Source organism: Narcine bancroftii, chromosome 12, assembly GCF_036971445.1.
Source record: "Narcine bancroftii isolate sNarBan1 chromosome 12, sNarBan1.hap1, whole genome shotgun sequence".
NCBI classification, from domain to species: domain Eukaryota; kingdom Metazoa; phylum Chordata; class Chondrichthyes; order Torpediniformes; family Narcinidae; genus Narcine; species Narcine bancroftii.
Window position 1 is genome coordinate 22,128,044 of NC_091480.1, and position 17,073 is coordinate 22,145,116.

Consider the following 17,073-nt stretch of genomic DNA (forward strand, 5'->3'; position numbering starts at 1 on the left):
CATTTATAGCAACACAGCTTATGTGGAAAAAAAAAGCAAAGCAGCTAATATGAGATATAGCAAAAAAGTTACAAGTTAACAGAGGAAACATGACGTAATGCCTGCATATAAATGAAGATTAAAATCTCCTGACACGCCAAGATATGCAGCCAATGTTAAGAGTATTTCTATAATAAAAAATGACAGGGAACCAAATTAAGCAGCTGCGACTATCAAGTGTAACAACCAAAGTGAGAATCTCCAAGTGAACGAGATCGAAGTTCTCACTAAGGAGACGACATACTCAACTTCCAAATGAGATCTTTATTTACTTTCATTTGTTAATACTGGGATAAGTATTTAATTTGTACCATTCCTGAGGCAGAAGTCAACCCTTGATAGATTGTGTAAATAAATGAGCCAGAAGTGCAGCGAGCTGATCTGCCGTCACACAGCTCCAGCAATCCTGTGCTCTTGTGCCGTGTTTGAAATTTGCACATTCTGCATGGATCGTGTTTCTTTTTCCCCAGGTGCTTGATTTTTTTTCCTCCACATTTCAAATGAAGGTTAATACATTAATTGGCCATTATAAATTGCCCCTCGTATGTGGGTGAATGGTTGAATCTGTGAAGACTTGATAAGAATTAAAGCAGAACGGGAGGGGAGAAAAAGAGTAGATTAGTGGAAATGGACGCTTGGTCAGTGCAGATTCAGTGGCTCAAAGGGCCCATTTCCATGTTTCATCATGCTGGTTAGACTGTAGAACAGCACTATTTTCAGGAGTATACATTTACAATTTAAAAATAAATCAGCTATTAATTTTTAGCATTATATGCCAAACCTTAAATGGTGAATACATTCCTTTGAAACAGGATAGAAATAGACATTTTATTTATGGTCACATGTGCTGCAATGCTTTGTTTATTCCAGGATGAAAGTCAAAACCAGTTCTAATTTAGTCAGATTTTAAGTCACGAGTTTGTCTCACTCAATTACTTAAATTGGGAGTTTTTCAGCCAGCAAGTTATCCATGCTCATCAAATTAATTGTGTTCAATGCATTTACCTTTGTTTCATACATTAAGTGGGACAGTTGTACATTTTCAAGTATTCTCATTCTTTTTTTCCACTGGGGAACTATGGCATACACACTACATTAACAGAATTTCAAAAGCTCCTCCTCATCCTACTTACAAATGTTTATGTCGTGCTTATGACAAACTAAATAGATTAAAAGGAGAAAAAGGAACAACAGCTCAAGCTTATATATTTACAGAAAATAACTAACAATGAAGAGGCCAATGAATCCATACGTCCCATTTAAAAATTCTATCGATTGCGAGGATTAATGTTGCTTTGAGTGTAGAAATACTGTGGAAAAGCACTAAGCAAATATTTAACCATTACTTTGAATCATAATGTTGTACATGCAAACTAGCTATGTACAGAATTATGTTGGAGCAATACGATAAAAGTCTCGCAAAGCCTCTACTCTGAATTATTTATCAACAAGATAAAACCGTACAACAAAGTATTTCTCCCTCCAATAACTCCCTAGGTGGCTACTTCACAGTCAAGGCAGCAACATTTAATTTGCTTTATTGCAATATGTAAAGAGGCCATTACATGGAGGATGGCTCCCAGCAGAGCCTTCCTGTCAGTCCTATTAACCTACCAATTTCCCTGTAGCTCCATTATTTATTCTCTCTTTCACACGTGGCCATCAACTCCCTTTTGATTGCTACCCAACAAGCCTCTTACAGCAAAGAAAATCCAAAGTCAGCATTAAACCCATGCTCCCAGAGTTGTTTGAAGGGCTGTATAACTGCTGTGTCACCACAATCACACTACTCAATTTTAAATGAGACCAATCTTACAAATTCTATCCCATTGTAGCGGGCAGCCACTTTAAAAACAGAAATGTTTCACCTCAGTTTTACTGCAGAATGTTGTGAATTATATCTACATTGAGTATGGTTTAAAAATCACAACACAAAGGAACCTCTAGGGCTAGACTACCTGACAGAATTTATGGTCAGGACTGTATTGCTTTGCCTATCAAAATTGGATATAGATTGGATCAGGTTGAGCTAGCTCTTTATAAGAAAGATGTGACTGCCTCCAAACAATCAGTAGTGCAGATAGAAGTTCCTATTTCTCAATATATGGCTTCACTGTAGGGCATAACTGTCTAACTTAAACTCAAATACGTATCAGGGTTGAGTCAGGTTGCGTGCTCTTAGGCTATGTTTTAATCTTCTGTCTGAGCAATGTTATACTGTACATACTGCACACACTCATTGACAAGCTATCCTCCATGCAAAATGACACAATTCAATTTTTAAAAAAATTAAAGTTAAAGCTTATGAACAACTTTTTAATGCCATCCAAGTCAAAGGTTCAGATTCCTTTTTATGATCACGTAATGATATATTAAAAATGTAATATACATGATATGCTTCAACTTTTGTCTTTTGCAAGGCAGAGTTGAAATGAGCATTGCCCAGCACCCTTAACAATAGGAGAAAGAATCAACAAAAAAAAAAAGTCCCTACAGACACATGAGCTTCCCAACCGCTGATATGATTGGGAAGCCTTCAGTGCCTGAGCCCCTTTGGAAGCCCAGTTCCGATTCCTGGTTCCCTTGAGCCAGTTGCCAGGAGCCTATGTGAGTCCTTCAACAGAAAATCATTAACTGCTCATAGCCTGTGTTGCTGAGCCCCTCGCTGGTCCATTACTGTGGTCACCATCCTGTAGGGTCATTTCTTATGCTTCTCCTTCTCAACGGGGGGGGGGGGGGGGGGGGGGGTGAGGAGTCCTTGCCCCATTTCTGTTGCCTTGCGCTAGTCCACTGCAACCCCTCATGGTAAGCTGCCCAGCACAGACGTCACCATCTTGGGTGACGACCCCGTGATTGCAGGATTTAGAACACAATTGGCTCCTTAAACCATCTGTTTAAAGCCTGTATGGCATCAAGATCAGGCAGTGAGACCCGACAGAGCAGCAGGGCCCCCACTCTCCCAGGTCTGTACCAGCGGCAGTGCTACCATTACAGCAGTTCTGGCAGCGTCACCATTTCAAGAACGGTAAAGACTTATTTAGCTAATTCCCAATTTCACCTGGCTCCCAACCTTACATCAGTATTTGTCTTCAGGGAAACTGAAATTCATCAAACTTCACTGACAATGAAACTAAACAACTAAACAAAGCTTACTTTGCAAACTGAAAAATTAATCTAGAAAATATTCAACGTATCACATGATTTCCATTCATTTGTTTGAAATATTAAAATATTATCACCTCAATGCAGAAATCTCCAAATATTTTGGCAGTCATCAGCACCAACATGATGGGAAGTCCATATGTCACATTTCCAGTAGCCTCCACAATAATAACTGTTAAGCTCAGTGTCATTCGTACAATACCTCCTGTCAAAAGAAAAGGACAGGATTCAAGCATGGCGGCATCTCTTCTGCTGCTTATACGCACAGGCAACAAAACAGGCTCTTGTCTGATTCGGTTACTTTGTTCATTTGAATAGTCTTAACTAAAAAATTATCAAAATTACACATTTCTGCCATTTAATGAAGACCTTTAAACTTAGCTACTGTATCTGTTTCCTTAGTTGGACGAGCGCCCAGAAGCGATTAACTAGTTTCTTTGAAATTAAAAAAAAATACTTTATTCTTAAAGCCAAGGAGTTCACGCATTTAACTGCTCCCTTTATCACAATTTAATATTTCTTTATGAGGTTGTTTGTCCTTACAATATCAATCTTCTACTTTGATGACTTTATTTATTTTTAAAAATGGCCCTAACAAATGATATGCATTCCAATTCAGAGAGAAATTAAATAAAATGACAGTGCTGAGAAAGAGATTTTTTATTTGAATCATTCAATGTCTTTTGCTGTAAGAAAGGTGGCCACGGTTGGTGTAGTGGTTCGCGCAATGTCTTTACAGCGCCAGCAATCAGGACTTGGGTTCGAATCCCCTGCTGTCTGTAAGGAGTTTGCATTTTCTCCCAACGTCTGTGTGGGTTTTCCCCAGGGGCTCCAGTTTCCTCCCACCATTCAAAATGTACCAAGGGTGTAGGGTAATTGGGTATAAACTGGATGGCACAGACTTGTGGCTGAAATGGCCTGTTACCGTGCTGTAAATCAAAAGGAAACTTGCAGTCAATTGTGGGTGACAACTGATTTTAAAAAAATTCAACTGGACGAGCAACACAAATGTAGCAGCTACAAGGAATGGTCATAGTTCGGTCTTTCTGTAGCATGTAATTCACCTTATCAGATATCTAAAGGTGCAAGTCAGGAGCAGGATCTTGAATCTTGATGCATTTATCTGTATAAGTGCATTTATCTGTATAAGTGCAGCTCCAACAACTTGAAAACCTCAAACCCTGTAGAAAACTAGGAAAACCAAGTCCACTTGATCATAATCCCATTTAGCACTCCTGAAATACTTACTTGTTAGAAGATTTTAGGTAATTTTTCGAATGCCAAGCAGAGAACCATAACATTCATGGCACAGAGATCATTCAGTCCATTGTATTCACACTAGTCAAAAATAGAGTTCTGGCTAATCCGCAATGTCCTGCAACATTGTTCCTCAAAATGCTCACCTGGGAACCTTTCTTTTTAAATATGATGAGGGCTTCTGCCTTCATTCATCTCAAACACACAGCAAGTTGGTGTTTTTTTTTTAAATCAACTACCTATTAATTTTACCAATAAACAAATCTAAACATAAAACAATAATCCTATCAATCACACAGGGGTAATTAATGCAGGCCTTGCCACATTGCCTGGATCCCACAAATGAAAACAAAACTCCTCAGATATTATGAATACAGTAAAAAAAAAACCCTGGTATCTGGGTCCTATAGGGATTGGGAAATGCCAGATACTTGAGATTGCATGTTGCATTACTGGCATAGACAGTGAGCGATCACCAATTTCAAAGTTTTGCATATTTTATCTATTTATTTTCTGCTGCTTGAGGATGCAAATTGCTTAAATTCAGATAACAGAGATTTTACTGTACACTGCATTCCACAATCCTCATCGAGTCCTGACATGAGTACTGCACCAACCATAATGTCAAATGATTTCCATCACCTTGAAAGCATCAAGGTGAGTTCTAACTGGGAGTTAAACAAGAAAACCTGCAGATGCTGGGGGCAAGTACAATACACAAATATGCTGGAGAAACTCAGCAGGTCACGCAGCAACCAGAGAAGTAATGGATAACCATCATTTTGAGCCTCGGCGCTTTGTCAAGGTACATGCATAAACAGGCATGCACCTGAATAAAAAAGTAAGGGGAAGAGAGAGGAGGAGAGGGGAACAGGGCAACAGGTCATGGGTGGATACAGTTAGGTGCAGAAAAAAAAAAGCTGAGAAGTGATTGTGGTAGAGGGTAGCTCTCTGATACGAGAAGGAAGGAAAGAGATCTCATTTAAAATATTAGAACTCTGCTCAAGCCAGACAGTCTGGCTCCAAGAGCCTTTGTAAAAACTTTGAAGTGTGCCCAAGGGACTTCACTAATGGATTGTTGTTTTGAAAAGCAACAGATGAAAGAAGTCGTCAGAGCCGCAGGCTATCGGAGTACATTTTGCTGTTCTAAAAGGGTCATGTGGATTTTGCAAGCAGAGAGGGAAACAAACAGGCTTTTCTCTGAGTGAGTGAGAGAGAGAGAGAGAGAGAGAGAGAGAGAGAGAGAGAGAGAGAGAGAGAGAGAGAGAGAGAGAGAGAGAGAGAGAAATCAGTTCTGCAGTTTTTTCAGTTCAGCAGCGACAGAGGGACTGGAACATGACAAACTGGCAAGCTTGTGGAAAAAACCCATTTTGAAGACTGGCTGTGAGTGCCTGGTCAAAGTCCTTGTGGTCCATACAAGAGAAGACTGGCTGCCTAATGTTTCACTTAAAATAAGGCAAACAAAAAGGAACTCTGTGGTGACCTGAAAGAAAGAGTTATCATCTGGAAAACCCTGATGGGGCAAGTTTCTTCGGCAAGACACTGACGTGGCTGATTAAAAAGAATCAGTTTCGTGGCTGTCCAGTGAACAACAAATCTCTCTCTGAAAACCGACAAGAACCTTCTTGAGCAGTGACCATTTACCTTTCAAGCACCAAAGCCTGGTGAAATTCTCAAACGTTAAATTCTGTGCACAGTAGAATTGCCTGCAAGCAGTGAACTTGGAGGAGTGAAGAAGTGAGATTGGACTGTGAATCAAAGAACTCTTCTGAACTTACACACAATTAGAATTAGAAGGGGGTTAAGTCAGTTAATGGTGATAAGTTAGAGTTTGATCCGGTTTTCATGTTTAAAGATAATTAAAAGCAACCTTTGTTTAAGTAACCATTTGTCTTGGTGAATGTCTATTGCTGCTGAGTTTTGGGGTCCTCTGGGCTCATAACACCACTTACTTGCCAGCCTGTACTCCTCCCCCTGCCCCTTCCTCTCCCTGCCTATTTATTCCTGTGCCTGCTTTTTCCCTGACACAGGGCCCAGACTTCAAACATGGGTTACCCTTTCATTTCTCTGGATGCTGCGTGTCCTGCTCCTTGAAACATGGGTTACCCTTTCATTTCTCTGGACACTGCATGTCCTGCTGCTTGAAACATGGGTTACCCTTTCATTTCTCTGGACGCTGCGTATCCTGCTCCTTGAAACATGGGTTACCCTTTCATTTCTCTGGACGCTGCATGTCCTGCTGCTTGAAAGATGGGTTACCCTTTCATTTCTCTGGACGCTGCATGTCCTGCTGCTTGAAAGATGGGTTACCCTTTCATTTCTCTGGACGCTGCATGTCCTGCTGTTTGAAACATGGGTTACCCTTTCATTTCACTGGACGCTGCATGTCCTGCTGCTTGAAACATGAGTTACCCTTTCATTTCTCTGGACGCTGCGTGTCCTGCTCCTTGAAACATGGGTTACCCTTTCATTTCTCTGGACACTGCGTGTCCTCCTGTGCTTCTCCAGCATGTTCGTGTTTTACAGCTCAAAATGGGAGCTCTCCCACTGAGAAGAGAGACAGTTCTCTGATGGTTAAAAAACTTCCAGCTTCTTAAAGGGGCTTAAATCATTCTGCAATTTTCTGCACAAAAGAATAATCTTGAGAAGGATGAATGGTTAGATTGCAAAAGTTGCTAACAGAAGGAATTATTGAAGCAAATGGCACAAATACATTTCAGAGAAGGTCAATAAACAAGGAAGAGATAAAACACAGAACCTTTTGATGGGGGTCAAGAGTATAAATAGTTAAACAGAACTACTGTGTAAAATACCAATATTTGCAACTTTAAACTTTCTTTTTGCATAATCGAATTAACTTCCTCTGTGCAGTTAGAATGCTTGGTTCGCACTACTGTAGCAGATTTTATAAACGAGGCATCATGGGATTAATGAGAAATCTTGCATTATAAACATTGCCAATATTCTTATTCAGTACAAATGTGATTTTTTTTTTCGAAAATAGTCGGCTGTAATAGAAATTATTGCTACAAGAAAGACAACAGGAAATTACCAAGTATCTTAAGACTGTCAAACTGGACATATGTGCTTTGGATCAGACAAGTTACTACTCAGGAATCACACTTACCAAGTTGAGCTGCTGCTCCCATCAGAGCATACTTCCCTGGGTCAGCCCAAGACTGCAGATAAGAATAGAAAATTAACTAATTAAAACTAGTACCAACCCTGATCTGGATTTTATGACAGCTGGCTGCATTTATAAAATGCAATTAGCATCATTGGAAATTTAAGCATGTACTGTATGTTCTTGAAATTGACTTCTGATTTGATTTTTTTTCCCTCTATTCTTTAGAGCAAGGAAGATTTTAATGTTCTGGCCCTTTCTGTGCTGCCCATTTACACCCAATTGACCTACAACCCCAGTACATTTTGAATGGTGGGAGGAAACCAGAGCACCCAGAGGAAACCCATGCAGACACTGGGAGAACATACAAGCTCCTTACAGACAGGGCTGGATTAGAACCCCAGTCACTGGCACTGTAACAGTGTTGTGCAAGCCATGTAATATCTACATGCAGCTAATTGCCCTGGTAGTTAATATTCATCGATATCCTGCAATGACTGTTAGACTTTTAACTATATTTATCTTTGGATATACACAAACGTGTCCAGACCATGCATCAATGTCATGTTTCTGAGAAAAAGATGGGGACAATCATTTCTTCATCTAAAATCTCCACACACACGCATCCATCTAAATGAATGGGAGTGACAGTATTTTTAACATTTCCTAGGCCAAAATATGAATGTGATAATGTCAAGAACTGAATTTTAATGACTGCCACTTAAGGAGATCATATTTTAATTCAATCAGAAATATGCAAAACTACTGTTTCCACAGAATATAAATTACTCAAAAAAAACAAACAGATTGCTCACCCCTGATCAAAATCTGAGTGTATACACTCAGATTGTTCTCTTTATTTCCCTCTTGCATTTCAATGTAGCATATGCAGCCATCAAGAATATGCCAGCTCTCAGAGCAATCCCACTATCATGTTTCCATCAAGACCACCCGTCATCCAGCTCCCCATGGGCTATTTACAGGAACCAATGGACCTACAGATCAGTACACCTCAAGGATATGGGAAGGAACCAGAGAATCAGGTGCACACCGAAAAAGTCACACAGAGAGCAAAATCCCACACAGACAGCATAGAAGATCAAGATCAAATCTAAATGCTCATGTTGCACTGTGCTGAAAAATAAGAAAAAGATTTCAACTCGTTCTGCAATCCCTCAGATTTTAATCAAATAGCCTCAGTTTTCCTTTATGGCTAAAGGCTAGTTATGTTTCCAGAAATAATGGATTTTTACAGAAAATAGTTCTGTGAAATTTCTCACAATTACATTACGATGTTTTGTAAAGGAACCAATTACATCGACCTGATCCATCATCAAGAGTGACTATCAGAAAATAGTTTGCAAAATTAGGACAACTGAAATAGTTTTCATCCTGGAAGAATAAGAATTATTCCCAGAGCTCAATTAGTGGAAAAGTCAAAACCGACATTTTGTTCAAGCAGTTTACATCAAATTAAGTTTGTCAAATTTTATCATCCCACAAACAAAACTGTGCTACACATTTAATAAAGTATTTAACCAGATGTTAGGCAACTCTAGAGGAATATGGAAGGCAGCTTGGTGATGGACAATACTTCTGACTCAAATTGTTGCTGATTCAAATAAAAAATGCGGTCCATTTTGCCTATTATTGCCATCCAACAGAGAAAAAACATTGCCTTTTTCATCAAGGTAAAACTAAAAAAAAATTAAAAGAAATCTACATGCCTATATAGTATGGTTGCCATTGCAGTGAGCGCAGCGCCTTTACAGCGCCAGCAATCGGGACTTGGGTTCGAAACCCATGCTATCTGTAAAGAGATTGTACATTTTCCCCGTGTCTGCTTGGTTTTTTTCCCCCCGGGGGCTCTGGTTTCCTCCCACCATTCGAAATGTATCGGGGGGGGGGGGGGTGGGGTGTAGGTTAATTGGGTGCAAATTGGGCGGCACGGACTCGTGGACTGAAATGGCCCGTTACCATACTGCATGTCTAAATTTTTGTTTTAATCTAGAAAAATTTGTTACACAACTTGATAAAAATTATGACTAGATAGACGTATTTGACTTAACTATTGAACTTCACTGTTTAAAAGATGTCTCATTAAATTAGAACTTCGCGATTATGAACTTAAGGAAGTATTGTTACGCCTGTCTAAAATTTACTGGAATCTGTATCTAACTGGACAACAAGAGCTACACTTTTCTGGAAAACCTTTTAAGGCAGAAATAAATTAAGTATTTTATATTAGCAGCATAAATAGTTAATTTGAGTTCATTTGTTGGAAAGTGAGTAAATGCACAAAGACATCAAATCAAACTTCTTTTTTCACATTTGCTATGGTTCAACATTAAGAACTAGGATCAAACTTACAGGGTCTGATGAAATGTTGGAAAGAAATATTCCAAACAATCTTCCCCATGCAGCACCAATCAGCAAAGAAGGAATGAAGATCCCACTGGACACAGCCAAACCATATGTCCAACAAGCCAAGAAAAAGTAACTTAATGTGAACAAGCCAAGAGTCAGCGGATTGTATGAACCTGCAATACATATCATACAGATCAAGCAAATACTAGTTTTGAACATTATCACTGTATACTTTAGAACACAGCATTCAACTTGCATGTTAACATTGAAATGAAGTTCTCACAAAAATGATATAATGAAGTTCTCACAAAAATGATATAAATAGAAAACATTTTATAAACACATGGGAATCTGTTTATCTGTATGCATTGTTTTATTTGTTGACATGTATACACTGTGTACAGTTTTTTTTTGCACAACCAATTACCAATTAGTGATAATTCTGCCTCGCCCACAGGAAAAAGGATCTCAGGGTTGTATAGGATATCATGTAGGTGACCATAAATGTGAAATCAATCTGGAAAAAGCATCTAAAAGTCTTGATGAACTTGTTCTGGAAACAAAGTTGTACTTTTCCCTTCTATTGGGAAAGGTAACATTCTTGTGCAAACATTTTACATTGGGGTCAGGGAGAATGGGGTGGGGGGGGTGGGGAGGAATTGGTGGAAAGATGTAGGGAAAATAGATTGCACACAAACAAGCAAAAGCAAGAATGTCTTTTTGTTGAATGGGTAACAAGGTTCCAAATTCTTACTCCACAGCACAGATACTGATCATAACAAGACTTGGTTCCAGCTCAGAAATTTACCAGTGATAAATCCAGATTGATGGAGGCTGGGCTTATTTTACAATGGATGTCCAATAACATGGCAGCAACCACCCATCCAAAAATAAAATTGCTAACCCAAACACGCAATAGTGGCAAAGCCTGTTCGCTTTTCTTCTGAAAATGTGCAATAGAAGGGCCTGTTAAATTGTGATGTCTTTTAAGTATACTTGTTGAATTTTAAATTATTAAGTGATTGACCAATTTTGGAAACTGATTGTAAACATAAACTATAATCCATCGGTTAAAGGCAACTTAATAAAAAAATTTAGAAGTTATTAGCCTTGACCCTATTTTTAAAATCATACACTAATACAACAACAGTTCAATAGATTTTGAATTAGCATCAAATGACGAACACTGACCTGGAGAATCATGAAACAGACTACAAACACTCTTTTCAGGAGTATTAAAGAATGTTGTGGCGATTACATTGTATTCTCCATCTGAGCAAAACATCTAAAATTACAAAAGTGACATGATTACAATAAAGTGGGGGCTTTTTTTGCATCTTTTTGGACAACTGCAATGAAACTGTACAATCAGATTGACAGCCAAATTTTAGTTTGACCAGTCAAAATCCTCCAAAGCAATCACAAACTACGTTTGATTTTTTTTTGTAGACCTCGCACCTTTTAAATTATTTAATAATTTGGATAATGCAGTAAAGTGCAAACTTGCTGTTAAAAAATCCAAATTAAGATGAAATAGCAAGAAATTAATTTAAGTAGTAAACAAGAAGTCTGTAGATGCTGGAAAACTGGAGCAACACACAAAGTGCTGGAGAAACTCAGTGGATCAAGTTAGCGTCCATGGCAGTAGTTCTCAATTTTGTTTTTCCCCCGACATAAGATTCTGCTGTTAGTAAGGGATTACTTAAGGTGGTGTGTGAGTGGGGAAAAAAGGTTGAGAACCACCAATAGTCAATGTTTTGGGGTGAAAATCTTTCATCGGGAAATATTATAAATCCAAGGCAGTTATCCTCTTATTTCATCATTTTTGTATCACTGCAGTGAGAGGAGTTAGGTTACTCAACCATATGGGAAATTTTAAGCCAGAATTCAACCATGCAAACTGGACAGTCATCAGATGCAGCAGAAGTGAATTAACCTCTTGCAAGACATGCCACAGCCACAATCAAATACAAGATAGCTCCGTCTACATCTAGTCATTCTAAGAACAACAGCCTTATCAATGTGCAACATAGACCCATTGAGCCAAGAGGACAGACATTTTTCTCAGCATACAAAAAACAGATGAAAAAAATTCTGTAAGATGCAATTATTGCTGATTTCAGTCCATTTTTGTAGAGCTCGTCGAAAGAATCAAAGACTTGTTGATCCAAACCAAGGCTTTTATTAGCAAAAGACAGGAGCTCTTCACAGGTGGCCGACCTGTCCGGAATGATCCGACCTGGCTAGGGACACAACCCTTTAAGACCCAGACAATAGGCGTGGCTTAGCTCTCAGCCAATCGCTGTAAGCACAGTCGAGATACTGTAACTATATACACTATATACATTGGTGATAGATCTGTACTATCACAATTTTGCACATGGCAGACAGGATACAGAGAAATGGAAATAATACAGCAATTTGGCAATTTTAAATCAAGGTTCTGCCATTTATCTGCAATAAAGTTAAATGAACGTCCATTGCTGATGTCAGTGAATTTTTCCATTGCATTCACCATAATTTAGCTTTGATTAAATAATTACATGTGAATATTTTGGTTTTAATTTTAGTCAAATTTTTCCTTTGCATTCCTGTGGAGTACCCTAAATATAACATTATTGATGCAAATTACCCTTCACTACCTCACCCATTTGGTTATTTTTCATATGCAAATCCTGAAAGAAACTGCCAGCTGACTCGACCAGGGGTTCCCAACCTTTCTGTTCCTCTGAACCCCTTGGGCATTTTTAATCGGTTCCTGTGTACCCCTAAAAATTAAGGATTAAAAAAAAACACCACTTGTGCAATCTGACTGCAGATTACAATGCCATGTATTGTACAGCAATGATTATTCTCTCAGACCCAGTGTACCCCTGAAAGGTGCAAATGTACCACTGGGGGCTACATGTACCCTAGGATGGGAACCCCTGGACTAGACAATGAGAGAACAGTATTTTCTTTTTTTTTTAATTTTTTATTTTTCACACCATAAATCACATTAGCCATGATATACACTATTTCTTTTTCACACATATACAGTGACTTTTTCTCCCCCCCCCCTCCCTCCTCCCAAGCCACCCCCCCACCCCCCCCTCATCCATTTTAGGTATACAATCTAGGTTGCATTAAGCCAGTCAGACAATGTTGTCATTCAACAAAAATACACCAGAAATTCTACTGAGTCCATTCTTTTCTTTCCTTCTCCTTCCATCAACTTAGGTAATGTTTGTCCCCGGTAGGTTTTCGCTATTGTATTTAATGTAAGGCTCCTATACTTGTTCGAATATTTCAATATTATTTCTTAACCTATATGTTATTTTTTCTAATGGAATACATTTATTCATTTAAATTTAGTAGTTTCTTCCTTTTAATTTGGTTATGTATTCCATTAATATTTAAAGACATATAGTTCAGCGTAGCCCTTTTATATTTTGTTTATCTTCTCTTTCCGTTTTTCCATCATTACCTTTCCTCCTTTTCCATTTCTGTTTTCTTACTTTCAACTCTTTATAAGACAACATTCCTACAACATCCAACATTTTCCTTATTCTCCTATTTCTATCTTATTTATCCCCAATCTCCCCTTCCCCTCCTGAGTTGTCCTTTATCCCTTGTCGGACAACCACATCTCCCCTCTCCATTCGGATTTGCGAATCCACTCGCAAGCGTCAACTGATTTTGCAGTGACCGCTATTTCCCCCCACCCCGCCCCCCCAGAAAAGATTTCACTTTTCATATGTCACAAAGGTCACTCTTTTAATTCCCTCCTTATTCTCTCTATTCCATTACCTTCCCTTATTAATTCTTGTCTATACTATCTATATTTTCCTCTAAGTACAGATACATTCACGTATGCACATTGTCTCTATTCACTCTTATACCTCTTTACCCGCATACATATCAATCGTGATCATTTTTACTCTCATTACCCGTCTTCATCCCTCAGTCTATTTTTGTCTTTACCCACATACACATCAATCGTGATCATTTTTACTCTCATTACCCGTCTTCCTCCCTCAGTCTATTTTTGTAATTGTTCTGCAAATTTTCGTGCTTCTTCTGGATCCGAGAATAGTCTGTTTTGTTGTCCTGGAATAAATATTTTCAATACCGCTGGATGCTTTAGTATAAATTTATACCCTTTCTTCCATAAAATCGCCTTTGCTGTATTGAACTCTTTTCTCTTCTTTAGGAGTTCAAAACTTATATCTGGATAAATGAAGATTTTTTGCCCTTTATACTCCAGTGGTTTGTTGCCCTCTCTTACTTTTTCCATTGTCTTCTCCAGTACCTTTTCTCTTGTAGTATATCTTAGGAATTTTACTACAATAGATCTTGGTTTTTGTTGTGGTTGTGGTTTAGAGGCCAATACTCTATGTGCCCTTTCTATTTCCATTTCTTGCTGTAGTTCTGGACATCCTAGGGTCTTAGGGATCCACTCTTTTATAAACTCCCTCATATTCTTGCCTTCTTCATCTTCCTTAAGGCCCACTATCTTTATGTTATTTCTTCTGTTATAATTTTCCATTGTATCTATTTTTTGAGCTAGTAGTTCTTGTGTCTCTTTAGTTTTTTTATTAGATTCCTCCAATTTCTTTTTTAAGTCTTCTAACTCCATTTCTGCTGCTACTGCCCGCTCTTCCATCTTGTCCATTTTCTTTCCCATTTCTGTTAAGGTCATCTCTATTTTATTCATTTTCTCTTCTGTGTTGTTTATTCTTTTTCTTAAATCATTAAATTCCTGTGTTTGCCATTCTTTAAATGACTCCATGTATCCTTTAATAAGAGAAAGTACCTTCTTTATCTTGCCTTTCTTTTCTTCTTCTATTTCACTGTACTCTTCCTCTTCCTCTTCTTCTTCCTCTGGGTTGGCCATCTGTTGTTTCTTTGTTGCCCTTTCCTTCTCTTCTTTCTTGTTTCCATTGTCTTCTGTGTTCTCCTCTTGCTGCAGGTGTTCTGCAGCTGTCGTTGCCGGCTGTGGAGATCGACTCCCCAGCTGGTCCCCCCTCCCGTCGGTGTGTTTTTTTTCATTAGCATCGCGCATGCGCGATTCCCCGCGCCTGCGCGGTTGCGCACTTTTACTCGGCTCAGCGAGCCATTTTTGTAGTCCATTATTTACCGACCTGAGGGAGCGGGTTTCTCTCTCCGCAGCGGGTCTCTTCGGACAGGTAAGGCCTTCACCTTTTTCCTCCTTTGTCTTCTCTTCCTCTCTTCTTACCGTTGCTTTCGATTTTTCTTTTATTGTCGCCATCTTCTTTCCACCTTTATACTCACTTTTTTGTAACTTTTATTTCTGTGCCTTTGTGTTTTCCTTTGTTTTTCCCGACTTTTCTGGAGAGGGCTGGAGTTCACCGTCCGGCCACTACTCCATCACGTGACTCCTCTCCGAGAGAACAGTATTTTCAATGTTCAAAAACCGCTAGCTTGGATGACTGAGGAAGACCTGGGTAATGTTCTGTTCGCCAATTGGATTTGTTTCAACCAACATCCATACTCCCAATTTGCAAATATTCTTCCTAAAAGAGCTGTTAAAGGAAATTTTTTAAAAAACTCTGAAAGCCAATGCCACAAGCTATAAATTTTCAGAAGAAATTTAAAAAACTTACTTGAAGAGGATATTTAATAGGGTCTTCTCCAATTGGCTGGCAGTCACTAGAGTACATAGCATAAATCATAATAAAAGATACCGTAGCTGTTACTGCTCCAACTAGCATTGCCTCAATGACTTGTAAGCAGGGACGATGAATGTACCTATTCAGATAAATCAAAAGAGGTTCATGTTCTCTTCCACTGATTTGTATTGGTCATTAATTTCATAACTGATTATAAAGTGGTTCACAAATAACTATCTGGATTTACTGTCGCACATATACACAGATGGGAGAGAACTACTGGAGAAGAGCAAGAAATATTTTTGTTCTATTAAAACAAACTGCCTGCCAAGTTTGGTTCTGGTCCGCTACAATTAATGTATGCAAACTGTTCTGGAAGATGAGGATTAGATTTTGAAATTCGTGATGCTGAAAAGTAGAATTCTCAAAACACACCATGCATGCAAGAATCAATGTTTGTAAAAGATATTCCAGAATGTTTTTTGTAACATGATCTTCATGCTCAAATTTAATTCACCATTCTGGCAATTGCCTTCTTATGTCTTCTCTGACTCAGTCTGTGAATCCAAAGGTAATTATATAACTTCAGGAAAAAAAAAAGAAAAAAACTTACAAAGAAACAGGTTATACCAAAGAAAATGTTGAATATGTTACTCATCTTTCCCTTTGACTCCTAAACATTGGTCCTACAATCCCCATCAAAAGCTATGAGATCTCAGCTACTGCACAGAGTCTGGCTTGGAAAAAGATTTCATTGGATGACTCCCCAGTGACAACTAACGTCGAACTACTGACTCTCATTTTTGTTAAAATGGAAATGTTTTGGAAAGTGTAGATGAAATTATTTTAAACCCGAACAAAAGAAAGTTGATCAAATGCCAAAGAACTTCAATGGTTTATCATCAACACATCTCTGATAGGTGATCATAAAATTTTACTGATAATTCTTCTCGCAACAACAAATGTGGCATTATGCTTGCATCCTTTAAGCTCAGTCACAACCCTGGTTTAAGCATCAAGCCAAAAAATAAAAACAACATGGTTATTTCAATGTTGATTAGTGCAAAAGTGCTAGAAAAACTCATCAGGCCATACAGCATCTATAGGCAGTAAAGGGTAATCAATATTTCGGGCCTATCATTCATCAAGAGAAAAAAGTAGGCAGGCACCCACATAAAAAGGTGGGGGAATGTGGGATAGGGTGAAGAGAGAAAAAGGGGCAGGGGAGGAATGCAGGTCAACATGTTGGATATAGGTGAGAGGGGAGAGTAGAAAAAAATGATGGTCGAAGAGGTAGCTATTTGAATGGAGGGGAGGGAAGGGGCTGGAGGAAAGGGGACATAGGGACGGGGAGGTTTAAACGAAGCTGGAGAAGTCAATGTTACTGAAAGGCGAAGTCATCAGTCATTGTGAATTACAGGTAATTTTGCAATTCAAGTTCCAAAACAACTTAAATTTTTACTTTAAACTGATTTCACTTGGAAATTACAAAGGCTGAACCCAGGCAGGAAG

The 17,073-nt window shown here is 38.6% G+C and overlaps 1 protein-coding gene across 1 annotated transcript in view; it reads right to left on the reverse strand.

Moving 5' to 3' along the window:
• clcn7 (chloride channel 7) overlaps window positions 1-17,073 on the reverse strand; it is a 69,756-nt gene that overhangs the window by 20,728 nt on the left and 31,955 nt on the right. Inside the window, exons 15-19 of the mRNA XM_069906678.1 lie at window positions 15,556-15,700; window positions 11,141-11,234; window positions 9,953-10,122; window positions 7,586-7,637; window positions 3,279-3,406 (exon numbers count right to left, since the gene is read on the reverse strand). Of these exons, the coding sequence (XP_069762779.1) occupies window positions 3,279-3,406; window positions 7,586-7,637; window positions 9,953-10,122; window positions 11,141-11,234; window positions 15,556-15,700 (589 nt within the window). The remainder of the gene's footprint in view (window positions 1-3,278; window positions 3,407-7,585; window positions 7,638-9,952; window positions 10,123-11,140; window positions 11,235-15,555; window positions 15,701-17,073) is intronic.